Below are 27,660 nucleotides of genomic sequence, written 5' to 3'. Positions count from 1 at the left end.
AAACAACGTATATCAGTAACCACCTGGATCCAGGGGAGGTTAATGTTCTTGCCCTCAATGGGTTGTGCCCATCTTCAGACCTCTGGTAGTTATATGTCATAACCATATGTAAATAAATAAGTCATCATTTCAAGTGGAGCAGGATGTGAGATGCTTTATTGGGGATAAGGGTTGATGTGGCTTCAGGCTCTGAGCACAGAGAAATTGCATCCATGCTCTTGATGTGGCCTCCTTTTGTCTCGGACCCCCCCCCCCCACCATAAACACACACAATATCCACACTGGTACCCCCACCTCAACCCCTGGTCTCCCCCACCACCTCTCCTGTCGGCCTCCACCGGGCTGAGTGAGGGGCTGTGACGTCGGCGGGATACAGGAGAGAAGTGTGTGAGGGGGAGAGAGGAGGGAGGGAAGGAGGGAGAGGAGCTGACAAACAGAGATGGTGAGAGGGGGGAGAGCAAAAATGGAGAAAGCTTTTATTAACGGGGTGTGTAATTATCTCCCTCTTCTTCTGCTACATTTTGAATAACCTTTCATTGTTCAGTGGTTTTTCAATGCTCCACCAGCTAGATGTAACAAGCTGCTGTTTTCCCTCCTTCACGCACTTTAAACCACCAAGAGTATTTTTGGGACACAGGAGGAAAATATTACACCCGCTCCCTCTTCTCCCTCTTCGCCTTCCCCACTGCTTCCCCTCCATGTCTTTGCCCGCCCTCTGCCTTCATCCCTCCTCCGATCCCTCTCTTCCTCGGCCCCGCTGGGTTTCATTTGGAGGTGATGGTGTAACAGCCGTGTGGGTGCCACTGCATGTCCCGGATGCGCCTGATGGACTGCATCTGGGGGGAGCGGGCGCCGAACTCGTTGAAATGCCTGTAATCGCCCTTCTCCAGCAAGTACTGGCTGCCACGGTAGCCGGGGAACTGGTAACCGACCCAGCTGCGAGAGAGAGAGAGATAGGAAGAGGAGAAAGGAAAGGAAATAGATCACAGGAAAGAAAAATGAGTCAAATGTGATAGACGGACCAATCACACGTCTAACAAATTAAGACATTGATCTGTCAGTCACAGCATCGAACCTCAGGTCAGTCTGACTCCCGGCTGTTTGTTTCAGGAACAGCGAGCGCTACAAATGAGGTAATCAGAGCAGATTAGAGGCTGAGTCTGCTGCCGGCCACACCCCTGACCCCCTCCGCTGGCTGCTGATGAAACAGCCTCTGTTCCTGAGCTCGCTCCCAGACAAACACTTAGATCTCTCAGAGAGTTGGGAACTCTGCTGCTGGCTCAGCTTGAGAATGACGTCAGCCGGATGTGGGAACGGTCTGACACACGCTGGATTAAATGGAGTTCGGATTTTTTTTTAACAGAGTTGTTGAAGACGCTGGGTGCAAACGAATCAGAGCTATCTTTCTGCCCTGTCGGCAGCCAATTAAAAAAACACAGAGGCAGGTCTTCTTGATGTGTAAATGTAGTTTTGGGAAACATAGAATATGTCAGGCTGTTCATCAAAATGTGAACCCAGAAGTAAATTGTGTATTTCCAATTACCAGTGCAGTGCCCGTTCTAAACCTGCCTGTTTCCTTGTCCTGTGTTAATGCTCCGGAGCTACTACAGAATTATTGAATCCTCCTCTAACAGTTCTGCAATAAACCGTCAATCTTTGTGTGCAGAGTTTTTCATAAACATTCTATGCTGCAGAGTGAAGTTAAAAAGGTTTGTGTTCGAGATATTTATTCCAAAGATGAAAGACAGACAGAAAGGAATTCTTCTGTAAATGCCAAACTATTCTTTTTGAACAGATCAAAACCTACAGTTATCTATGTCTTGATATGTGTGTGGTCAATATGCAAAATTAAGCTCAAGGTTGAAAAATGTTTTAGCATATTCATGAAGTCCATGTGTCAGATTTGCATTCGTCCTATTGTCAGCTGGTTTCAATCCTTATTCTGTCTGCTTCTCTCCTACTCCTGTGTTCACATATACAGTATTTTTATATCAAACTATCTGTGACTGAAACTCGCCATTAACTCTCTATGTTAACCAGTAATTTCCAAGCTGCTGTTCTGCTCTGCTCAAATCCTTATATTAAATCTGTCTGACAAAATCAGACACATAAGTTAGAGACGACTAATGTGCTGTGATTTTGGTGTTATATATCTGCCTCTCTGAACTCTGAAGAGAGAGGTGTGTCTCAAACTCACCCTGCAGTAGGAGTGACTCTCCTACTACAGAAAGTAAATAAGCTTTGTCCAGAAAGCTGTTACAGTTTGAGCTCGTGTGATAGTTTGGCAGCGCTGCCTGTTTACTCCCCCTGATGACGCAACAGACACAGAAAACAACGGCCAATATGGAAGCGCCCACACTCAGCCAGCTGACCAATAGTGTTATCAGTCAGTCACACAGCATTCGACTGATCATTAGTGTAAGGCTACGGCCACGCATTTGTGAATGAAGCACTGGCAAACCTTCTTCTTTTGTTTACTTCCATCCTGTGTGAGCGAGGGACTGAATAAAACACTTGCTGCCTGTGTCGAAGCAAATCTTTGGCTTAATTTTAACTTTGGTGAACCTGCACCGGCAACCCCACAGCCTCAACAAATGGCAAAACGTTTGTGTGATTTGTGAACTCAGTCACGGACATTTGGCTTTACAGGTCAAGCCCCACTGTTAAGGTTCAAGCAATAAGCAAGAAAATGGCTGCAACAAGTTGACTCAATACTCACGTTCCACAGCTGACCATGATGCTGCCCACTCTGTCGGTGAAACCGTAGGCAAACAGGCTGGGGACATCATCATCCATGATCTCCATCTTACGACCCTTGAACTCTCCGACCTCATGCAGGCAGATCTTATGCTTCTCAGGATCCTGAAGGTTGGAAGAAAAAGGAAGGGCCGTTAAATGGAGTGAAGCGATGAGGAGGAAGAGAGCCTGGGAAATATAGATTCATCTTCTGTGAAGTGGAGGGTTTTACCATGCGGACTGGTCTGAAAGACAGCAGGTAGTCGTTCTTCTGGCAGTTGCTCCAGGAGTCCCAGCGGGGGTACTCGCCCTTCTCCAGGATGAACATCTCACCACAGAAGTTCATCTGCTCAAAGCCCACGAAGCTGAGAGCGAAAATGACAAAAGGGGGAGGAGGAGAAAGGGGAAGAGATCGTTGGATTGTCTTTTTTTTGAAGGAGACATCTTGGATGAGCAGTAAACTTGAGTTTACTCATGAGTAGTGCAGAGCCACTGCAACCAGTTGTATAACGTGTTCAATGGTTTGGATGCAGAGTTTTCAAGGTTTTCACGATGTCATCAAATGTGGGATCTGTGTTTTTTTTTTAATCCAGACTACAGAGTAAGAATCAGGGTATCTCAGTCCCTTGCCCCCTAACCTTTGACCATTCGGTTTTTAATGTGTCTAACAAGTGAAGCCTAATTTTACGGAGGTGCAATTCAAATATGTGTTCATCACAGGATGTCCGCTTTGACTGACTTTGATCAAATTTTTTTCTTCTCGCTTTTACCTCCGAAAAACTTTGTCCTCGTGTGCTCCCTTGTATGCTATAACTCTCAGCGCAGTCACTGTTAGTGGCTTTGTTGCGTCAGTAGCTTGGGTACTGGAGTTCATTCTACTGCTGCACTCTCTGCACATCACTCAGCATAAAAGCATCAGATAAATGTCGAAATGCAAAGTGTGAAATGTTGCATAATGGCGAGGTACCGCAGTGAAATTATCTGCTCTTTGCTCAGACAAGAGTGGGTAACGGGTACATTGTACGTGCATATGTGGGAGGGTGTGCACATGTGACTGTGCGTGCTCGGGCTACTTACGGTCCAGAGTCGACACGCAGGGAGCGCACCCTATCCATTCCCATGTCACACACATTCATGCACTCGCCGGTGATCTCAATGCAGCGACCCTGGAAGTTCTCCTGGTCGTACACGCACATCTGGACAGTTGGGGTGAAGAGAATGAGGATGAGAGTGAGAAAGGAGATCACAGAGAACATGATGGAAAGACTGTGGCAGAGGAGAGAGTGTCTAAACAAGAAGGAGGGAAAGAACAGTGACGCCACTGCGTTGTTATTACTGTTACTTGTAATTGGGAACCGTCACCCACCGAGCTACAAGAACCAACAGGCTGTGTTAACAGACATATCACCTGAACTGTTTGTTCAAGGCCAGCCTTCTCTGTGTGAGTGTGTGTGTGTGTGTGTGTATGTGTGTGTGCACACGCTGTACCTTGTAGGACATCATGCCCATCTCTGACATCTTGTTCTGAGCGGCCTTCCCGTCAGTCTGAGAAGCAGACTTGGATTTCTCTCCCCCGGCAGACATGATGACTGAGAGGAGGAGAAGAATCGCTCATTAGTACGGTTTAACTGTCACATTAAGAGACTGCACAGACATTACTGGAGTTGCCACTAATAACTTAATAAGCACAAAGAATTTGTACTTTAATTAAAAAGTTAAATGCAATCTATTAATGACAGAACACAGACACAAGTTACAAAACTAGTGGAATTGTCTATATGGCAGAAACTGAGGCAAACAGAATACCAACGTTATTCATCCTGTGACAAATGACTTCAGTTCTGGATAGATCATGTAACATCAATTCTAATAAGATTTTATAAATAACAATTTTTAAATTACAACATTGACAATTCTAAAATACATACAACTGGATAAATGCTATTTGTAATCACATTTAAACAATTTGTAATGCAAGAAGGACAAAATATGAGACACAAACCTCCCATTTTTCTGATCGTCTCTCGCAGCCTGAATCATTTTCACACATTCCACAACAAAGCTGAATTCAATTCAAACTTAACCACACAAATGACCATCTCGTCTCTTAGCTTTACACACAGAGTTACAGTAAAACCTCCATCACAAATCAGCAATCAAATCAATGCTACTACCCCTAACCCTTAACCCTTTACAAGTATCCAAAACTGTACAGTACATTTGCAGTACCTGCATAAGTTTAAAACATTTCTAAATTTTGCCTTAAATTAAAAAAATAACATTTGTCTGTGCCGCATTTGTGGAACCAACATCATTTTTTAAGTGAAACGTTAGACACCACTAGACAGGATTTAAGAATTGGTTTAAGCAGAAGCAATAAAGTTTTTATTGTCAACTTTTGGATTTACTCTAAAGAAATTCACGTAGCTTTACTTTTATAGCTTAGCTTGAACTAGAACTGACTTTCCTATGTTGGTCCTATTGAAAGGTTTTACACCAGGTAAATTTCAGTCTCTCTCTCTCTCTCTCTCTCTCTCTCTCTCTCTCTCTCTCTCTCTCTCTCTCTCTCTCTCTCTCTCTCTTTCTCTCCCTTCTCTTTTTCTGTATGATGTTTGTCCACTGTCTTACCTGTGGCAGTGTGTGCGTAAAAGTGTAGACTCTGGGCTGGGACTGGTGGTCTGTGTGAGAGTGCGCCGGGCCCTTGTGGCTTTTATATGCTGGCGCCCAGAGAGAGGGGATTATAGAGACAGACAACAAACTCGCTGAGCTCACAGCCCCCACAGAATAGAAATACCCCCATCATCAAAGAGAGCGAGGAGAGAGACAGAGAGACATAGAGACAGTTGAGCAGGTGGAAAGGCAGATAGATGCCACAATATACAGTATATCTACTACTGTACTAATTCAACAAATGTCTGTCTGTCCGTTTGCCTGTCTGTCTGTGGAGCGCATAACCAATTGATAAGTTATAATTTAAATATTAATACAATTTGTGTTAAAAAAAGGACCAATGCTATGTTGATTTCTTAACAGACCACTGAAATAACCAGCATGTAATGTAAGAAAAAATAACAGCAGTTTAGTTAATCATTATAATCATAAGCCACATGTGTGAAAAAAATAGAGCAAATTCAGATTCATTTGACTCTAAAATCTATTTAAAATCTAAATTGTAAATGAACCAGCAGTCTCTGCATACCATGTCCACAAAGGGACAGTGTAATGTCGACATGTGTGAGGAGGACTCACTAATGACTAGTAGTCACTAACCCTAATAATTCTGAAGTAACTCCAGAGCTTTAACACAGACCAAGAGTACAGCCCCTTCTAACCAGGCAGGTTCAGAGCAGGCACTGCACTAGTGAGTTGAAAATCAAGAGGAATATGAAGAAGAGAATATGACAAATTATAAAATCTGAGTACGCATATGTTTCACCTCAGACAGGATGAAAGACAAAACCACAAACTGATGACTTGAGCATAATATAAAAAGATTAAATAAAGAGGGAGACATAGAGTGACTTTAACACTTTCTGTGGTATACAAGGTATTTTCTAAGGCCTAACCCAAGCAGCAGCTCCAAATAATGACGACCAGGCTGACCAGGCTCACATTTAAGAGCCTGTCACAAAATTATTCATCCCTACTCCCTTCAGTTCTATCATCAAGACGGTGCTGGGGAAAACAATAACAGGAAAAGCAATAAGCTGTGAGAAGCAATAACCTTGCTGTTCCACCTCTGGGTGAGCAAAGAGGTTCGGAGTGTGCACGGACAATAATCTGAATCGCCCTCTTCATCACAGTGGAAGAAAGCTATCAAATTAAAGCCTGCTGTCTTTTCTCTTGTGTGGGCAGCTAAAATGCTGTGGTGGGTGTCGGCTGCAAGAGGCAATGAAACGTATCCGAGGGGTGATGCGTAATCTGAGGGCTCTATATGACCCAATAAGGAAATTATAACTATCTATGTTCATTGTAACGGTGGCGTGCCGTAGTGACGTCATTCGTTCCGTTTGATAATAACAAAAATGCCATCTATGCAAGCCTATTGGTGTTTAATTTGTGGTGTTACTTTACAATTGCACTTTTCAGTATAGTTTTGCCATTGACCAATTAACACACACTCGTACAGTGCATAAACGTGCAGCACTTTGTCTTTCAGGGATCACTCACACTGACACAACAGCCGCCAGGGGCCATTTGGGGTTCAGCATCTTGTCCATGGACACTGTGGCAGGCGGACTTGGGGAGACAGGGATTGAACCGCCTACCTTCTGGTTAGTTGATGACACAATCTACTTCCAGCATTTTTGAAATATGCCAACTTTTTCTGACATCATGATGTCTCTTATTATATGACATCACATGAAGGGGGACAGCTTCCTGATTAATTTAAGCTTCAGATTGTCTCTTATTCAATTATTTGTGGAGATATACAACATACAATGTCTTTTTTACCTTGACCTTTGACCTCTGATAGATCAGGTCCAAAAGTAAATAACACCCAAGAAATAACTGCACCAAGGTTTGGTGAAAACATGTCCAAGTTCACTTTGGTTATTTTGTCCACTCAAAGAGGTGAAAGAAAAACCCACAGCACACAGGGGATTCAAACGTGCGGCTCTACATACTGCCGTACAGGTGAGGTCACAGGACAGGAAATGAGGGGGCAGCTGTTCACCAGATGAGGGTCTAATGCCCTGTGGTTCAACTACGGGCTCATAAAGCATGTGGTTTGAATTTCTTCTAATCATCACGTGAATGATCAGAGGAGAGGGAGGAGTGAAGTGGTGAATCGCACACATCCCTCTCAGCGGCTGACAGACGTCCTCCATCAACGCCGAGTGTCACATGACTGCACAAATAGTAGAGAACAGCAGGTGAGCAGACTGGTGTGACTAACACTCCACCCATTGGTCATTGCATCAGTCCATTCATCGGTCTGATTATCAATCATCACATATGTAATAATGTATTACAACGATTGTATCAGTATTGTATCTTGTTCACAAAGCAGAAAACCAAGTTTGATGGATGCAGGGAAAAACTGAGAACCAAAATATTTCTGACAATCAAGCAGCGCATCCTGATGGTCCCCCCCAGCAGGTAATGATGGCGTTTCAATATGTTTTGGCTGCATACTGATGAGAGTAATCCAGTGAAAGTCACTCCTCTTGTGGAGCAGTTACTGTGTTCTTCATCACAGAGCTTCATCAAGTCGAGTCAGTTATGTTAATAGAGCTCAGAGTTGCAAATCATGCTGAATTTGTAAATGAAGGAGTGTGAGTGCTGAAAGTTTGCTGGGGAAATGGTGTGGACTGTGTGTGTGTGTGTGTGTGTGTGTGTGTGTGTTAGTGTGTGTGTGTGGGTGTGGGTGTGTGTGCGCGTGCGTGTGGGTGGGTGTGTGTTGGGTTGAGTTTATATCCATAAATTACTTTTCAAGCTGTTTTTATTACTGATTTACATCCTCATCAATTGCATTTCTTTCTTCCAATTTCCTTCACTTCTGGGTTGAACCATTGAAACAGGCCTCCCGGGTTTCTCTCCAAATCCTCCTCATTCTCTGCCTATAGTCCCGACCATTGTTGCTCTATATGATGGCTCTGCTGACCTACACGAATACACCAACAACAGCCCCGCATTCACCGGCCGCACCTCAGCTGTGTGCGATCTGCTGAGTCGACAGACAACATGGTCCCAAAGAGAGAGGGGGGGCCGGGTGTGGGGCGAGGGGGGGGGGGGGGGGGGGCTGACAGGCGCGCGTAAAATCCGTGTTTGTTTGTTTTCACGCACCAACATGAGCGCACGTTCTCACCTGCGTCAAGCTGCTCACAGTGAGGTCGAGGAGCAACACCGGAACCACACTTCCTCCAGCCTTAAAAAGTAATATCAGGGAATGACCCCCCCCCCCAACAAATCACGTATCAAGTATTCCATTCAACAGGACGGTGATTAAAGGCATCAATGTTTGATAAGCTGATTATTTCGCATGATCGACAAACTAATTGTTGAGTCTCTGAACTTATTCTACTTCTATAGATACTCCAATTGTGATCAGCCGACAAAAAACATCCCCTTTTTAATAAGCTGGAACCATTGAATTTCGAAAAAGATTTGACTCAACAACTTAACAAATGACTTAGAATTTAATAATTTACTTTACTTGTTTTAATAAGGCTTGGCTGCTGATTCATTTCCATTGATCAGCAGATGTGTTTACAAATCTTAGCATTAGAAATGTATTTATATGTATTATGGAGCTGTTAATTTAAATCGAGAATTATATTTGATTAGTTACTTAAACCTCACAACTCTAATATCGTGTCAAGAATCTGGAATGACTGGAAATAATCAGTTGTTTAACAGTTTAATTTTGAAAAGGCTCACCGGAAGTATGCTGACTAATTGAGATAAAGCTGATCTCTTGACAAACTCAGCTCGTTCACAGTCATCAGTAAAGTGGCTGCACACGCACATGCGCGAGCACGAGGGCCTCGCGTGGACGACGGTATAAAGCAGAGGCGCCAGGTTGAGACAAAAGTCTACGTCAGGAGGACCCGGTGTGTGAGGAGAGCGAGGACACATATCAGGTGATATAAGTTTAAATGTTTATTAATCCTCCATAATCCCATATTTTGATAATTATCGTTATTACTGCATTTTATTACTTCTCTGACGACACACTACTTGCATAATTCATGTCAAAACGAAAGGTTTCTTACAGCAAATAGAAACGTTTAAGCAACGCTTAAAAAGTATATTTAATTAAAATAAGTGTTTTTCTGTGATTTTCTGTGAATTTGTCGAGTATCTGTGACATTTGACTGATGAAACTTCTTCTCATCCGTGACCCTGATTCTCTCTCTGACCTTCTCTACTCTAGAAATGTACAGAGTCAATAAAACCAGCATGACCATACCCATGTCCTTCCCCAGCATGGGTACAGCCCCTTTCTTTAAGGTGAACAAACACACACACACACACACACACACACACACACACACACACAAACTCTATTGTGTCTCCATGACTTCATAGGACATCACATTGACTAACATTGATTTCTTGGAGACTTATTGTCTAACTTTAGCCATACTTTCTACTTTGCCTAACCCAAACCTAACCTTAACCTTAACCTTAACCTTAACCTTAACCTAACCTTAACCTAACCTTAACCTTAACCTAACCCTAATCTAGACCTAACCTTAAAACATGTCCTCACCTTCACATGTATGATTTATATCTTGTTTTTTGTTCCCATAAGAACGAGTAGTCTCTATAATATGATTATATAATATGACTACGCAAACAGATTTATGTCCCCTCCACATGATTAATCCTGGACCGCACACACACATGGAGTAATGACATGACTGCAGCCTCATGCGCACCCCTCCATGTCCACAGGTGACTGTGTTTGAGCAGGAGCATTTCCAGGGCAAGAATATGGAATTCACGTCCGAGTGCAGCAACATCAACGACTGCGGCCTGGACAACATCCGTTCCATCCGAGTCGAGAGTGGAGCGTGAGTCACACAGCCTGTACGCCTGCAAGTCCCTGTGGACAGCTGACTGACTCTTTGTGTGTGTGTGTGTGTGTGTATGTGTGTTTATTTAAGTGTGTGTCTGTGAGATGTAGAAAGGTAGGAAGATGGTAAGAAACGGAAAAGTGTCCAGGCTCCCACCAGAAAGCATCTTAGGCCCTCCCTCTTAGATACCGGGTGTATGCATGCAGCTCCCTGTCCTGTTTGTGCCACTGACCCTTTTAGAAGGAACATCACTAACAGTTTATTCAAGATGCCCTGAGAAGCTGAAAGGGTTATTATTCCTCAAAGTCCTTTAAAGGATTTACTCTGTGTGGAGGCTGTTTAGACCTGGCTCACGTGTCGCGCCCACATGTGTTCAGCAGTTATCACTGGTCAGCAGTGGATTACTGAAGCTCAAATGAGGGTTTGTATTGATTTGATAAAACGGTGTATATGCTATAAAGCAACTGATAAACTCTAAACTGCTCTGAGAACTGGCTACAAAGTATAAACTATTTTAAATCTATATTCATTATTATATTATCAATATTGTAAGTGTCTATTCCTATGATCTAGATTTTGTCCTAGTAACTAAATACATTCAGTTTTAAACCATAATATAAATGGTGAAAAGTAACTAAATAGATGTACTTCTACTTACACTCAAATACTTTCCAGAGACAAGACGATTCTTCTCAAATTAGGATTTTACTTCCAAATAAAAACTGCATCGAGCATTTTATGAAAATTTGAGTTTTTATTAGAAACTGTAGACTATACAATGAGATGGCGATGCCTTAACACTTCCTCCCGCTTTTCAAAAATTAAGCTAAAAAATAATAGGCTACAGTTGTAGCCATCTTGGACATTTTATGTCATATTGAGCCAAAGTCTGTGCAGTAGTGATCCGGGTGTGGAGAGGTGTTGGGAGGGCCAAACGATACACACACTCGACCAATCGGAAGTCAGTCTCAGCTGTCAATCATGACGTTTCACCTCATTTATAGAGCATCAAATAACTTATTAAAACCAAACTTAATGGAAAACGAGAACGTGAACAATCAGCAGTGTGATCAAAGCAACCTAAAATAACAGAAACCGTCTTTGAGAAAAAGAGTGCTTTGACCATGCTCTGCTAACATTACTTATGCAGCTGCCAACCAACAGGGGGCGATCGCAATGATTTGGCTTCACATTCTGGGAGCAGCCAAGATTTATTTACATTCTATGTTAGAAATAACCAAACATTAGCTCCTGAGCACTTGAAGGTTTATAATTAATTAATATGATCCAATAATATAACACGGACGAGAACCATGCAGTGTACTGAGAATATTTATTTTTTATGTTTTGAATATAATAATAATTATTGGAGCAGAAGTATGAAGGAAAATTATGTCTATATTGTGGAAATGCAAGCTTTAAATAAGTTAATGATCTAATTTACTTCTTACACAACTGGATGTTATTTTCGGAACCACCTAACAATCTGCAACAGCTCATTACATTGGTTTTGTGACAGAATAAGGCCAGTGGGCTAGAATGAAAAAAGTTAGTAATAGCAGCAAAAAGTCTGAAACAGTGGTGGTTCTGTTGTAATGAACAGGCTTTAATATAACTTTAATATAACTTTAGGTGGAGGATGATTGTCTCCCTTTTTCTCATTAAATCACAACTTTAATCTCATCACATTATGACATTATTTGGAAAATCTCTTCCCTTTTTTGTCTCAATATGTCCCTGATACAGTTTTTTATTCCTTTCAGTTTAAGGGAACATATATGAAGCTTGTAAAATAACAAGAATCCACCTAAGACAATAATCATGTTGAAGATATCTTATGCATTGATTGGTACACTAATTATCAAATTTAACTTTAAGATTGATTTAATAAGCTCCATCTTCATTGATAACCATGTGTATATTAAGAAGCCTGTTCATTTAGTACCAGCTGCCTGTCATCGTAATGTGTCCTCGGTTTCCCCCACACAGTCGTCTGTACACTCAGACTCGTCACCGGGTGAGAAAGCTCGCTCTGATCATTTAGGAGCTGAGGACAAGTTTAAACACACGCAAACTTTGTCTCAGCCCCAGTGTTTTGACGCAATCAAGAGCAGAAGCTAACTCTGAGCGAATTTATACGTAACAGACCTTAGTCATGTTGTTTTCTGCTCCAGTGAACGTTCTCCAACACCTGCTGAATGAAGCTGCCGAGAGCTGATCATTTTTTACACTTAGGAAAAGTAACTTACGGTTTCTTTTAATTATACACATATGGAGTTTCTTTTAAATATTTCTTTCTAGTTCACACTCTAACATCGTAAGTATTAGTATTGTGTAGTGCTTTGAGTTTAAATTCTTTTCGGAAAAACATTACAAACAAACTTTAAAATGAATTTGACTGATACAACTACTATTATTTTTCCATAGTTATACGATGAAAGTTTTGAAGCAAGAAATTATGAAAATGCTGAGGTTAGCCTCAGCACCTGGAAAATATAGGAAAGTCATCTCTCTTTTGTCTGATGTCCCCTGTCACTGTCTGTTTTATGTTCAGACTGATCTCAGATGACACTGTGAAACATTTCCGCTCACCCGTGTGACCTCTTCCCCTCGTGTCTCCAGCTGGGTGGGCTTCGAGCACCACAGCTTCCAGGGCCAGCAGTTTATCCTGGAGAGAGGCGAGTACCCCAGCTGGGACGCCTTCAGCGGCTCTCTCTCCTATCACACAGAGCGCCTCATCTCCCTTCGCCCCATCTACTGCGCCGTGAGTACCTGAGGGGGAGGGCAGGGCCGGGCCGCAATGAGCCAGAGGAAGAGATGAGTGGGAGTGAAAGAGCAGGAGAGAGGGCGAATGGAGATGGCAGTGATGACAGAGTGACAGAAGGAGCGAGTGGTCACAAGAGTGAGCCACACTGCGAGCATGCTCAAAAATAGAAATGAGACAAGTCAGTGGCAAATGTACGTCTGTCTGACAGGACCTGGCGCTAATTTTAACACCAATTCTCTGTTCCGCCCGGTCCACAGTCGCACCAGAGCAGCCGCATGAAGATCTATGAGAGGGAGAACTTCCAGGGCCGCAGCACCGAGCTGGGCGACGACTTCCCCTCCCTGCAGGCCATGGGCTGGCTCATGCCCGAGGTGGGCTCCATGCATGTGCAGTGTGGAGCGTAAGTCAACAGTCCTGTCACATACTTTTTCATATTGATTGATGGTGTTTTAGTATAAAAGAAAAATCTGATGAGAGAAAAAATAAGTCGAGAAGTGAGTGGGAGGTTGATAAGCAAAGGTAGTTAGATCCAATGGTTAAAAGAGGTGAACTAACGTACTGTACCTGTGTGGTCTAATGCGGTCATATCAGTTATGAGCGGTGGTCCATCTTTGATAAGATGGTATCAACATTTAAATAAATATTATTATGTAGTGACATCCTAAACTTAAGCTTGGGTCCTGAAGGGTCCAACACGGTTTGAAACACCAGGTGGAGTTATGAGTCATGTTCAACCCTTAAAAGTTGATTTTTTAAATAAATTTGGTAATGTAATATTAAAGGAATAGTTCGCCGAAAGAGGAAAATTCACTCATTATCTACTCACCACTATGCTGATGGAGTCCACAAACACCTTAGGAGTCTCAGGGGTAAACAGTGTTGCAGCCAAATCCAATACAATTGAAGTAACTGGTGATCAAAACTTCAAACGTAAAAGAAAACAGAAAAAAACATAACATGTCTCCATACTGCTCCTGTGGTGTCATCCAAGTGTCTGTAAGCTCCGACATTCATATTCAAATCGAAACAAGGTCACGTACACCATGCATTTAGCCTAAATGTCCTCTGTGATCCACAAGCCAACGCTGCTTCGCAGGAGCAGCATTAAATATTAATTTCTGCCACACGTTGAGAATGTACATGAAATTGCAGTACAGACATGATAAAAACAATTGTTGTATAGGAAACTATAAACATATCACCAACCTACAATAACAACAAATTATATTTTGTTTGTTTTTTTAAAGATATAAATATCGTGTTGAAATCGACATCAAAGATCCAGCATATGTCGAGCTCCGATTTGAAAAACAGACCCAATGTTGGCTCCCATGGAAGCTTATAGTTTAATACCGGAGAGACGCTTGGAGAATGTCTTTGTGTTGAACAACTCCCGACAATTAATCCCAGGTCCTCACTTACTTTACCTCCTGCTGCCTCTGTCTCTCTACAGCTTTGTGTGCTATGAGTACCCGGGCTACAGAGGCCAGCAGTACATCATGGAGTGTGAGAAACACAGTGGAGACTACCAGCACTGGAGGAACTGGGGCTCCCACTGCCAGACTCCCAAGATCCAGTCCATCAGACGCATCAGGCACTGAGAGGGAAACACATCCGGACCGGCCGCAGCAGCAGCAGAAGCAGCAGCAGAGGCTGGGCTCAGCCTAACACCTGGGCCCCCGCTTTGGATATGAGTCCAAAAGGCAACTGAGCTTAGGGCTTCTTTAAGACAATGCACACCATCGGTGAAGTAGCAGCTACCTCTTTATTCTCGCTTAGATTCCTATTTCTTCTAATACTCATCTTGTTTTAGTGAAATAAAGTTCAGATTCAGAGCATGAGAAGTCCTGTGATTCCTGTGTGCCTGCAAATACTCAGATGATCAACAGAGCTGTTGAGAATTAGTCTGGAAACTATTATATTCACACTGTATGAGAACACGTCATGTGTGTGCAGATCTAGTGTTTTATGTGCATTTTGAGGCACAGTGCTTGAGTGTTTCCCACTTGTAAAAAAACGAATTCTTTTACTTCTTGATCATTGATGAGGTATCTCAGAATTCATGCAGTAAATTAAACCAGCATAGTGATGTAATAATGACATTGTAAAACACTTAGAGACCAAGATAATGCATTTCAACCTTATAATAAAAATGAATGCATCAGTACTTTCACAGAAGAAAGCGATCCAGGTTATGTAATTATACTTCTAATGTTCTTTGCACCTTTATACTGTTCATCAAGTATATGAACTCTTATTTGAGTTAAATACATGACAAGTTTTCATTGATGTCATTTACAGTTATAAATGTCATAACAACTGTAATGAAACATTTAGTCTTGCTATTCTTTGCACCAGTCATACATCCAAGTTTCCATGGCATTACGTGTTTGGCATCCACCACTGTCTGAATATAAAGTCGGTGACTTCAATATGTGCCACCCACCAGGGACAGAAACAGTCACAGTCAGCAGCAGTGGATTTCAACACTATTTAGTTGGTTCCAGTGAACTCAGAAGCACAGTAACAAAACATCACGTGAAAAAAAATAACTTCAGAGGGACGTACCTTTGGCTTTTACAGTTTACAGGAAATCACGAGTGATTTAAATTACAAAATTAAATGTTTAGTATCCACTCTAGGATGTGGATTCTATTCATATCCCGTTTAGCAGGGTCTCAGTAAACATTCATGCTTTCATTCCTTTATCAGAATGAACTAAAATCAAGCTCAACTCTAATGTCTAAGTATAGTTAAAAATGTATGAAATGACAGAGCATCAGTGTGAAAGCGTGACAGCTTGCAGTACTGAAAATAAAAATGGTCAGTGAAACACTTGAATGCCAAGAAATACAGTAGCAACTGTATAATAAAGTAGAAACTGGGAATTAAATGTCATATTTAACTTAACATAACTTTGTATCAAAGAAGATTTCTAATAACTGCATGTATCAACCTTAAGCCTTCATTTTAAACATACATTTTACAATGCTTTTAAGTATTTGTAGGTACAGGTGAACATCCTGATATGTTTATAGTTTCAACACATTATCTGCTGTTCGTACCAAGTTCCTCACGTTTTAACTGAAATGTGTCTTTGTCGATTGAAACACCAGGAGGACATTTTAGTTCTCTAAATACCTGCAAAACTAATGTCCTTCCCATCAGCCTCAGCTGTGCTTTCTGTTGAGTGTTAACTTGTTAAATGTCAGCATGCCAACGTGCCAACCTGAAACGATAAATCTGATTAACAGAGATATACAAAACCTCTAGAATGGAACACAGCCTCTCATTCAGCATTTCTTTTGTCTGCCTTTATGAAAAAATGAATCTTGTTCCTGTCGTTTAATTTCCATAATCTAAAACAAATCACCATCCACCACAGCAACCACTGTAACCTTTGTACTGTAACACTGGTTTTACATCAATAAGCTCCCATGACATGCACAGCGACACAAGGTCGTCGTCACGTGGTTTAATTCATGTCCCTGGAAATCACTACACCCTCAGTTATTTATAGTTCTCTGAGTCATAACGTCTGCTGTCCACAAACACGTGCAGCGTTCACTGTCCTGTTAATGCAGACGTGTCTGAATTAGTCACGACCGCTCAGCTCACTCATGGACTCTTCTGTTGGGGCCTTACAGGACAACAATATAAGATCTTATAAGATCTTTTTAAACTTAAACTATCTTAAAGAGATGAATCAAGCCACTCAATATTCTGTTGACAAAGGCTGAAATTGTATCATAGTTAGAAATGTCAATTGGATTTTTAATTAAAAAAAAATCTTGGTTCCTGTTTTACTTTGACTCAACATCAATATAGACTCAGTGAGTGTTTTAGCATATTATCCAGTGTGTAAAACCATCTGAGGCGCAGACTGTTACAAAGCATTATGGTCAGTCCTCTTTCTCTACCTTTTCATCAGGATGACAGTTGTGACTAGAGCTGATTTTAGCTTTTTGGTTAAAACAAATGCTAGAAAACACATGTCCGTTTATTTTAGAATGAAGCGTAAATATCTGTAAAAAATATTAATGGAACCATGAACACAACAGGAATCCAGAGCATCGGAATCTCTCCTCTTCTTCTGTACGTCATCTGTGCACCATCTCTCCTCCGTTTTCTTTTCTCTCACAATCCCTCACGCCCTTCCCCCTCTTCCCCATTGACATTGGCGTCATCCCGATTCTGGAGGTGACCACCTGCTCCTCTCCTCCTGGCTATAGGTGAGTCAGCTCCGCGGGCCCCTCCATCCTGGCCCCTTTCCTCCCTGCCCTCGGCTCCCATCTCTTCCAACACATGCTCGTCGTCCTCCCTGTTCTCCTCCTCACTTCCCCCCGAGTCGGACTCATCTGAGTTGTCCTCTTCCAGGTAGCGGTAGCCTTTGACCTGCGGAGACAAATGTTACAATAATGAGTCACTCTGGAGAAAACAATGGTTTTACAGTCACCTTTCTTTTAGTTTTTCACTAAAAAGCTCAGACTATAATGAGACTTCTACTGAAGGGTTCCCTCCATAGAAGTCCCTGCATGCAGGAGTTCAGATCTCGCTGCATGACACAGAGAGAATAAAGTGTTGCTGCTGAGTGTAAAAAAGAAAACAAACTCTTCAAACTCTCTGAATGAGAAACAAAGAATAACCCATAGATATGAGGTATGCAGTCGGATGCAGTCTGATTACATACATTTATGGGCAGCCTGTTAAAGCTTTAAATACAGAAAAAGACAATTGTGTCTTTATTTATATAGCACTTCTCAAAACAAAGTGACAACAAGCTTCAAGCATCTAAAAAAACACACAGGTAAAGGTACATAAAACAATTAAATTAGATTTAAACAAATAAAAACACAGCCGTAAAAGATAATAATCTAAATATAGGTTATCAAAGTAAGTACTAAATGTTTTTTCTGTTGAATGACTGTAACCAAACCCGAATGTAACAATAAAACAACTTCACAGTCACAGTGACACTGAAGGCATCACGGCACGTTGCACTTAGCTGAACAGAAAAGGAGAGAAAACCACAAAGTGACAGATTTGACAGTCTAACTGCAACAGAGAACATCTGTGAACATTCATTAACAATAATACGTAGAAACTTTCCGCCTCTAATTAACCAATGTTCTAAATTAGTGCACAGGTTTTTTCAGATTACAGGTAACCATAGCAACAGCACTTCTGATTACTGCATTTAAAAGTGAATTGTTGTTTTCTTACAACATCTTGTTTTGCTTGTGAAGTGGCCTCGTCATGAATGTGATATTACACTGAGATTTCCGTGTATACAAAACGACAACTTTTCTATACATACAGTCAATTGCAATGAGAACAAGTGTAGAAGTTCACATTATTTATATATTTAATAGGGAGTGAAGTCCTTCAATGTAAAACTAACTGCTGCTCACTCATTCTTCAAAACCTGCCTCATTTGCTGTGGGTTCTTCTCTGAAATTCGATTCATAAAGTTAATAAAATACCATGTTATGAATTACATATGCAGACTGATTCATGGTGCTTCTTCGATATCAAAAGAACAGTCATATCTTTTGACATTAAATGATGATTACATACAAATCACACAGTGGTATCAGCTGCCCCGGCCACACTGGCTGCATGAGTATAAACCTCTTGCATTTCTGTTGATTGAAGTTTTTTATTGTAATATAAGCAGGACCAGAAGATGCACAGCTTAATTTTGTTTATTGCTGGTATTTGGTTGAGTACAAAGACCTACTTTTATTCGAGGAATTACTGTCGTCATACCTGAGACCTCCTGTCGTAGCAGACACCCTGCGCGGCCAACAGATGCACACGAGAGGCAGGAGATCATCAAGGTAACTTTATCATAGCTAACCTCAACTGTCAACTGGCAACTGTTAACTTAACTTCACTTTGTCAAGTTGATGACACTTCCTCCTGTAACGCGAGGTGTAATCAATGGTTGACAAAATAAAACGGATAAAGTGGAATTATCCAGATTAACTCTTGAAAGCCTGTGACTGGTTACCTTGTGCCGTGGCCGAGGAATGCGAGGCAGTCTGGGGCGCACCTCCCTGGCCAGCCGACGCTCCATCACCAAGTAGCAGTAAGTGGCGATCAGTAAAGTGACCAAAAGGATGGAGATTTTGGCCTAAGAGGTGGGGACAACACACAGGTAAAGACAAAAATAGGAACATTTGGAACATGTCACAAATGCACACTAAACACTGTCAAACACTGACAGTCCCATACCGTACCCTCATAGGCAGGTGGGACCAGAGGTAGACTATGAAGATGGCGATGGCCTGGCACCAGTGATAGATGGTGAACACAAAGTCCAGACGTTCTTTTTCCTCAGCATACAGCATACTGAGCAGAACTGACAGACACAGCAACACACACACACACACACACACACACACACGTAGGAGTTAAAACGGACACGTCATGTGTGAACCAAGTTATTGCACAGTACATACAGACACCCCCACCACCAGCCATTACTCACTGCTGAGGCCCGTCTTGTTCAGTGCGGTGCCGAGACCCCACAGCACAATGATCACCAGCAGAGGGCCCAGATACTGTTCGTAGGACTCGTCCGGCGCGCGCTTTAGAGAGAACACCATGAGAGTCACCAGCAACACAAAGTGCACAGCGGCGCCGCTCACCAAACACAACCAGCGCGGGAGGCGCAGGATGCAGAGGGAAAGGGAGGAGAAGACGGAGCAGGAGAGGCCGTAGACGAGGATCAGGAGCCACAGCTTGTCCAGGCCCAAAATGCAGACACCATAGGTCTGTGGAGGGAGGGAGGGAAAGAATCGAAGAGATAAGATGAAACATACATTACATTTTTTTATTTGAATTTTTTTGGTTGAGTAACACTTCTATTAGTTCAACAAACTCCTCTGACAGAAATGGTACCAGAGAGATTCCGCTGATGGCAAACAGGGCTTCAAAGCCGCTGTAGAAAAAGAAGGGGCAGAGCAGCCGCAGGCGGTAGTCCCTCAGGTGTTTGAACGGCAGCTGGAAGATGTTTCCCCAGCCGATGCTCCGCAGGTCAATCTCTTCTGTTGGCCTGTAGGCGGCGCCACACAGGACAAGGAACTATAGGTAGCAGCAAACAGCAATCAGGACTGACCATTGTGCTCCATACATGCTTTTCTCCAATGTGAATAATAAGACAGTTAATTCTGGCCAATCATAGGACAGAAAAAGATCTTTACAGAGCACAGAACAACTCCTGCAACACTGAGCTCTGTAATAGAATGACTGTAACTTTCCTACAAGTGACACTAAAACAGCTTTCTGAACTCTTCATTGTACATAAGTGTAGATTTGTGTGTGTCTTTGTGTGACAGACTCGACCAATACCTCACGGAGAGGTAAGAAGTCGGATTTCACTGTATTTACAAAGATCTAACATGTTTAATTTGTTCTTAAATGCAGAGGGTATAAAACCATAAACTAATACTTTTGTTCTAAAGACTTTTTGGAAATGTTTCCTAGTGCAAAACGGATTCCTGTAAATTACGCCTCCAGGCAGCGTGGGTCTTCTTACGAAAGCGGCATGTGTCACTATCTGTGCGTGTGTGTCTATTTAATTATTTTCAAATGCTTGTCTTGTCTTTTGTTGCATTTACAATTAGTCTTGGTGCCATTTATATCTCACGTTTAGTACTTAATTTGGCTTGCTTAATTGCTAAAAGTGCCAAACAGATAAACTTGCATGTGTGTGTGTGTGTGTGAGTCTGTGTCTGCGCGTGTGAGGATCCTACAATGATCATGGCTAGGAAGGCGAAGCCCATGAGGACACTCTCCACCTGGATGAGCAGCATGGAGCTAGGCAGTTTACTCAGCACAGTGGTGTTGAAGCCAGGGATCAGTCCACTGACACCTGCACCTGATAGAGGAGGAGGAGGGTTCCCACATTAGAGGAGTTGATGGGAATCTGACATATGTTCCCCTTAACTTTGAATGAATTATCTCATTGGAGAGAAGTGAGTGATTCCTCATACATAATTGTCATTTGGTTATTTGTAAGTAATCATTCATCGGAGGAGGTGGAGTTCTGTGTGTCTTTACCACAGGCTTTGACATTGAAGAGAATGTGGCTGGTCTTCTGCAGGCAGCCGTTGAGGACCAGACGCATGGGGAACTCCGCAAAGACCAAACTCAACTGTTGGGTTAAAGAGAAGACAGGGACCAGAGTGGTTTATTTTCTCTCTGAAAGTAGCACACAACAACTTTTCTCATGTTAAAGACAACAACAGAGCATTGGAGAAGAACACATGGCTGAGGACTCACGTGGAAGATGATGTGGAAGAGTGACTGGAAGATGATGATGTAGCGGTGGCACACTCCTTTAGGAAGCTTCTTTTGCTCCTGCACATGCTCTTCCTTGTAGTTGACGTACTCGTAGTACTGCTGTGCCATCCTGCATGTGTTTATGTATTTTTTTTTAAAACACATTTAAGGTACAATCAGTACGTGTTAGTTTGATTAACACTAAAGCTGCTTTCAGGCATGCACCAAAATCAACAGCAGATTATCTCGTGGGGGAGTCAGAAAATGTGACTGATGCAAAAATATGGAAAAACCGAAACAAATAAATATATCTCAATAATGAAAAGCCATACACAGAAGATATGTGGTGATAAGGCCGACGCCGGCGTCAAGATGCTGTCAACAAAAACTCACACAGTGAAGTGAGTCTCTCACCTGAACGCTCTGCGATGTTCGGAGAAGGATCTCCTGAGCTCATGTCAGAAAACTTCAAAACTCACAAAAATCCAGAGTTTTTCATGTGACCAGAAGAAGTAGCCATTAGCTGCTTTCTCTGGCCATGAGCGGACAAAAGTGCTGTAATGGTCCATTCAAGGTTGAGGGAGGCCTCTGTCAGCTGTTATGTGATTCAAACGGTTTGATTTGACTTTCAAAGCTTCGATGGTTACGTTTGAGCATTATTGAAATGGTCAAGATGAATGGTGCTGTTCGATAGCAGATTTTCAGGTTCAGTGATCAGGTGAGAAAGAGTTGAGTTGTTGAACATGTGTGATTGTGGTGCAGTGAAGGTAAGAATAGCAACAGCTCATCCATCCATTGAGATCCGAGCCACTGTTGCTGCTCGACCTTCACTGCACTTTGTTTGCTCTGATGCTGTAAGGGTCAGACCTCAGCAGCTTGTGAAACGGCTTCATCCACCCACCCACCTGCATCATGTTTCTCACCTGGTGATGTAATTTCCCAAGGAGGCCCAGAGTGGCACTATGGCCACGCCAATGGCCACGGCTGACGGAACCAAGGTGTAGTAACGCTCCCAGTAATTGGTTGAGACAAAGAGGGCGTAGATTCCTGAAGCCAGGAACATCATCCACTTGGTACCAAGAAACCTGAAAGAGATATAAACAGAGTGTATAGAGGCAGAATAAGTTATCCTGTTGTGTGTGTTTTTGTGTGTGAGAGTGTGTGCAGGGATTGTGTGTCTACCTGATGAGAACAGGGGTATACAGCAGGCCTATAATAGGCGTGACGTTGATACCCATCAACATCTTGCGGTCAATGTCCTCTAAGCCAAGGTTGCTATACTTCACCTCACGGTACGTCATATCATAATGAAGGATCAGTTGCATTTGCAGAAGGCCTGTGGTGAACACACACACACACACACACACACACACAAACACGCACACACACACACACACACACACACACACACACACACACACACACACACACACACACACACACACACACACACACACACACACACACACACACACACACACACACACACACACACACACATACACACACACACACACACACACACACACACAAAGTATGATTGTAAAAAGAACATATAGGAGTCTGCAACTCTTTGAATTTAAATGCCGATCTTTTCTCCTGTGAATCTCACCCATATATACACTGTACACAATCATGGCTCCGACACTGGCTGCAAGAACATTCTTGATGACCCCCAGCCTCTTCCTCCTGTAGTATTTCCTCTCCTCCTCCTCCTCATTGTACTCTGAGTGCGGACCCAGAAACTCCTCCATCTGAAGAACATGGGGGGGGAAAAAGTTTCTGTTACTGTTTGGTAAGAGCAAAGGTGTGGATGTTTTATCACACTCGTGGAGGAGTGAGTCAGAATCACAGAGACTGTCGGTCCCTTCTTCCAAGGACAGATGAGCTCACCTGGCCCTTCAGGTTTTCCTCTTGCCCCACATCCTGCAGTTCATTAATGCCTCCGTCGGGAAGCGCTACAGGATCAGTATCTCTGGCGTGCTCTTCTCCATCAATTGCCTCCATCTGGTGACCAAAAAGCAGAACTACGCCGGATTACTATTACTATTGGAATCACCCAGATTTGCTAATCCCTGTACTGTTCCTGTGATGTTGTTCTTATGATAGGCCAGCAGGGACATGGGTTGTCAAATCTGTTACAGCCTAATGGAAAAAACTATTTGATGAAGTCTTTACAGACCACAAATATTCGTTAGAAATTAAGATTAAATTCCAAAGATGGATAAAAAAAAGCAGCTTCTTTAACACAGTAATATATATTTTGTAGATAGTGGTACAGTTCTTTGTCTAATATATTATCAAGCAGAGAATCTTTTGCTTCATTCTCTCAGATTCTTTTTAATGCCATTTAGCAAACTCCAATTGGAAATGTCTTTTACTGAAAGTGGTTTCTCTATATCCACTCTACCATAAAGGCCTGATTGGTGAAGGGCTGATGTGATGGCTGTTATATTTTAGGTCTTTTAGAGTTGATACCCGACAGGAAAATTAACCCCAGATTACATTGAAAATAAGAAAAGTAGAGTAAAGATGAGCAAAATAGGGTAAAGTAAAGTTAAAAAAGTTAAGTACAGTTTTATTTCATCTCCCTGACCAGACTTTACTTGCTTAATTGGACTGCTACTTAAGTCTAAAAATATTTGACATATAATGTGAACAGTGAAACCAATATCTATAGTTTATGCTGAACATCTTTATGATTTAACAGCCACTGCGGCTGCTGATGGTCAATTTGATTGTGAGAGTGAGTGAGAAAGTGACATAGAGGCAAAGAGCACTGTCCTTCTGCTGCTCACGCCTCTGCTCTGACCTACTTCCTGTTTTGCTTCAGTGTAGCAGGCAGTTTCAACTTTCAAAAATAAATTGCAGATCCCAAAAGAGGATGCTCACCTGCACACACAAAGTCTGCACACCCACTACTCTCTTTAATGGGATAGGGGATGGCAGAATTGGTTGGTGGATGGATTTTTGGTAACACATCATACAGTGGGTTTGATGCTGGTTTTTAAGAAATAGATGTGACATTGGTGTTAAGTTGTCGGGTGAGTGCAGGCACCTCAGGCCTTTGGGTTTGTTCAGATGGAAAGTACCAGGACAAGAGAAAGAGAGACAGAGAGAAAGAGAGCGAGACCGAGAGAGATGTGAACATCAGCAGACTGCAAAGGGTTGTAAGTGCAAGATCATTTTTGCTTTAAACTTTTGCCAAACCTACAATTTCTAACGTTTAATGGATCACACAATTAATTGTTTCATGAACAAAATAATAGATTAATTTATAATAATAAATAATTTTATAATGAAAAAAATCTGTCTGATGAATAAAGAAACAAACACTCAAATCTGCCAGATCAAACACAGTGCCTTGCATAAGTATTCACCCCGTTGGACAATAATAAGAACAAACAAGTTGACATCTGTGGGATGCATAAGTATTCACCCCCCTGAATCAATACTTGGTAGTATCCCCTTTCACTGCAATTACAACTACAAGTCTTATGAAGCATGTTTCTACCAGCATGGCACATCTAGAGATAGAATTGTTTCTCCATTCTTCTTGGCAAAAAAGCTGAAGCTCAGTCAGAGTGGATGGAGACGGTCTTTGAACAGCAATTTTCAAGTCTTGCAATAGATTCTCAATTGGAATTAGGTCTGGGCTATGACTGGGCAATTTTAAGATATTAACAAGCTTTGGTCTAAACCTTTCCATTGTAGCTCTGGCTGTATGTTTAGGGTATTTGTCCTGCTGGAAGACAAACGTCCTCCCCAGTCTCATATCTTTTGCAGACTGCATCAGATTTTCTTCAAGGATTGCCCTGTATTTGGCTCCATCCAACATTCCTTTAATTCTGACCAGTTTCCCTGTACCTGCTGAAGAGAAGCATCCCCACAGCATGATGCTACCACCACCATGTTTCACTGCTGGGATGGTGTGCTCAGGGTGATTGACAGTGTTGGGTTTCCGCCACACTTAGAGTTTTGCATTGAGGCCAAATAGTTCAATATTGGTCTCATCTGACCAGAGCACCTTCTTCCACATGTTTGCTGTGTCTCCCACATGGCTTGTGGCCAACTCCAAAACGGATTTCTTATGTTTCACTTTCAACAACGGTTTTCTCCTTGCCACTCTACCATAAAGGCCAGATTTGGGAAGTACACGACTAATAGAGGTCCTGTGGACAGATTCTCCCACCTCAGCTGTGGATCTTTACAGCTCCTCCAGAGTTACCATGGGCCTCTTCTTGGTTGCTCCTCTGATAAATGTTCTCCTTGTTCGGCTTGTCAGTTTAGGTGGACGGCCTTGTTTTGGTAGGTTTGCCGTTGTGCCATATTCTTTCCATTTTCTGATGATGGATTTCACGATGCGTCGTTAGATGTTCAAAGCTTGGGATATGTTTTCATAACCTAACCCTGCTTCATACTTCTCCACATCTTTATCCCCGACCTGCTTGGCGAGCTCCTCGGTCTTCATGACGCTGTTTGTTCAGTAATGACCTCTAAAAAAACTATGAGGCCTTCACAGAACAGGTGTATTTATACTGAGATTAAATTACAGACATGTGGACCCTATTAACTAATCATGTGACTTGGAAATGTGACTTGTAAAGGCAATTGGTTACACCAGATCTTTGTTGGGGCCTTCACAGTAAAGGGGCTGTATACATATGCACTCAACACTTTTCAGATTTTTATTTGTAATCATCTATTTTGTGTGCTGGTCCATGACATAAAATCACAATGAAATTAATTTTAATTTGTGATTATACCATGACAAAATGTAGAAAAGTCCAAGGGCTATGAATACTTATGCAAGGCACTGTATGAACATCTGCTGTGCTTTGGTTTCTTTCATTTTGACTATAGTTGAACCACATTGTCATAAAAGAGGATATGACCCTCAAGATGTTCTCTAAAATCTACCCAATCAATAACTCATTCTTCCCTGGCTGCAAGCTATGGGGCCCTGTAAACTTAGATAAATTCAAGAGTATCCTCAGCAAAACGTACTTGAACAATGAAAGTTAAAAGTTGTTCAAGTGCAGTAAAAGGTTTTATTATTCTGATAGTTTTGGAAGAATATTATCGCTGCACTGATGTGTAGCTTGTATTTTATTGCTGTTGATGTTTCTGTTTCTGTAGCAGTTGAATCTACAATATATTCTATGAGATCGTCATATATCTGTGAGAACCATGAATCTCTATGAATGCTTTTCATGATTTCAGAAAGACATCAACAATATCATCAATATGAACTGGCACTGCTATCATTAATAACATCATTAATAACATCTGTACACACACTTGTTTTCATTATAGCAACCGGGCAGAACTGTTTCTGGTCTCTCTTTCCCCCCCATTTTCCCCTGCTCGCCCCAACCGGTCGAGGCAGACGGCCACATTGAGTCTGGTTCTCGAGGTTTCTTCGTGTTAGGAGTTTCTTTTCTCTCCAGCGTCGCCAAATTGTTTGCTCATTGTGGCAACTTTTGGGGTTTCTCTATAATATTGTGCGGTCTTAACCTTACTATGTCGAGAGCCTTAAGATGTACAGAATTTAATTGAGATTATCAAAAAAATGCAACACCAACACATCGGTAATTTACAATGGGTCATCTGAAAAGTAACTAAAGCTGTCAGACAAATGTTGGAGAGTAACAAGTACAACATTTGTAGATGTAGATGTACTGCAGTAGTAGCTGAAAGGTACATGAATGGGAAAAAAACGAACCAGTACATCAACTGTGTACTTCAGTACAGGAATTGAGTACATGTATTTTACTGTCCACCACGATTAACAATCAGGAGTGGACTTCACGGATCTGGATCAAACTCCTCAGGACAATAACAGCAAGATATTAGAGAACTAATTCTTCCATAAGACTAAATCTAATTTAAACCACTAGATTAAATATTATAATCTAGAGCTCGGTTTATGGGTGTTGCTTCTCTACTTCTCTGCATATATAGCACATACCCGATTCACTTTTTAAACCTACCCTCCCAAAATGCAGTATTTCCGAACAATGTCGGTCACCGTATTTAATAACTAACTCTTGATTAAACAGTCCTACCTGAACAGCTCGCGCTTCTCTTTCACCTACACCTGTGGACTCACTCACCGTGTGTGGTTGTGTGTACTCACGAGCCCCAGTGAATCAGGGTGTCCACCTGAGACGGGACACGCCAGCTCTGTCCCCGTGTCCCTCCTGGTTCCTCTTTCAGAGCCACAGAGCAGCAACACATAAAAACTGGTTTCACGAAGGAAACGAAACTAAGACCGCTTCACTTCCTCTCTGCAGTCTGACCTGGAGCTTCTCTTAAAGGTACAGGACCAGGCTTTAGTCC

General features: G+C 42.1%; 3 protein-coding genes across 6 annotated transcripts; 1 reads left to right on the top strand and 2 right to left on the bottom strand.

The window, feature by feature from the left end:
* Positions 1–260: 260 nt before the first annotated feature.
* Positions 261–5,539, bottom strand: crybb1l2 (crystallin, beta B1, like 2). The gene is given in 8 exon segments (XM_062388015.1): positions 261–936; positions 2,720–2,862; positions 2,969–3,101; positions 3,814–3,932; positions 4,225–4,325; positions 5,365–5,442; positions 5,445–5,487; positions 5,489–5,539. Coding segments are annotated over 8 exon segments (840 nt in total). The 3' UTR covers positions 261–764.
* A 3,614-nt stretch (positions 5,540–9,153) lies between these two features.
* On the top strand, positions 9,154–14,873 carry cryba1l2 (crystallin, beta A1, like 2). Its single transcript, XM_062387576.1, has 6 exons — positions 9,154–9,323; positions 9,617–9,693; positions 10,141–10,259; positions 12,885–13,026; positions 13,287–13,429; positions 14,483–14,873. The coding sequence occupies exons 2-6, from the start codon at positions 9,619–9,621 to the stop codon at positions 14,628–14,630; spliced, it is 627 nt and encodes a 208-aa protein (XP_062243560.1). The 5' UTR covers positions 9,154–9,323; positions 9,617–9,618; the 3' UTR covers positions 14,631–14,873.
* Positions 14,874–15,506: 633 nt separating this feature from the next.
* unc93b1 (unc-93 homolog B1, TLR signaling regulator) lies at positions 15,507–27,602 on the bottom strand. Of its 4 annotated transcripts, none has more exons than XM_062387572.1 (13): positions 27,435–27,602; positions 23,212–23,345; positions 22,931–23,072; positions 22,501–22,654; positions 22,242–22,403; positions 21,319–21,448; positions 21,097–21,190; positions 20,790–20,914; positions 19,936–20,118; positions 19,523–19,808; positions 19,272–19,393; positions 19,043–19,165; positions 15,507–17,424 (listed from the first exon to the last, which is right to left on the bottom strand). In XM_062387572.1, the coding sequence occupies exons 2-13, from the start codon at positions 23,323–23,325 to the stop codon at positions 17,167–17,169; spliced, it is 1,893 nt and encodes a 630-aa protein (XP_062243556.1). In that variant the 5' UTR covers positions 23,326–23,345; positions 27,435–27,602; the 3' UTR covers positions 15,507–17,166. The 4 variants fall into 4 exon arrangements, with proteins under 4 accessions (XP_062243556.1, XP_062243557.1, XP_062243555.1 ...); XM_062387573.1 differs by having other exon boundaries at positions 23,212–23,325; positions 27,387–27,601; XM_062387571.1 differs by having other exon boundaries at positions 23,212–23,325; positions 27,435–27,601.
* Positions 27,603–27,660: the final 58 nt, after the last annotated feature.

Source organism: Platichthys flesus, chromosome 5 (assembly GCF_949316205.1).
Source record: "Platichthys flesus chromosome 5, fPlaFle2.1, whole genome shotgun sequence".
Classification (NCBI taxonomy): Eukaryota; Metazoa; Chordata; class Actinopteri; order Pleuronectiformes; family Pleuronectidae; genus Platichthys; species Platichthys flesus.
Note: the sequence above shows the minus strand (reverse complement) of the source record. Positions and strands in the feature narration are given on the sequence as shown.

Excerpts from the sequence above, each read along its gene's own strand:
- cryba1l2 (XM_062387576.1), top strand. The coding sequence starts at position 9,619 with ATGTACAGAGTCAATAAAACCAGCATGACCATACCCATGTCCTTCCCC. Across the intron at positions 10,260-12,884 it reads ATCCGAGTCGAGAGTGGAGC|CTGGGTGGGCTTCGAGCACC; the intron begins GTGAGTCACACA and ends TCGTGTCTCCAG. Across the intron at positions 13,027-13,286 it reads TTCGCCCCATCTACTGCGCC|TCGCACCAGAGCAGCCGCAT; the intron begins GTGAGTACCTGA and ends CCCGGTCCACAG.
- unc93b1 (XM_062387572.1), bottom strand. The coding sequence starts at position 23,325 with ATGGAGGCAATTGATGGAGAAGAGCACGCCAGAGATACTGATCCTGTA. Across the intron at positions 20,119-20,789 it reads CCTTCCTAGCCATGATCATT|TTCCTTGTCCTGTGTGGCGC; the intron begins GTAGGATCCTCA and ends TGCTACCTATAG. Across the intron at positions 19,809-19,935 it reads CCATCAGCGGAATCTCTCTG|ACCTATGGTGTCTGCATTTT; the intron begins GTACCATTTCTG and ends CTCCCTCCACAG.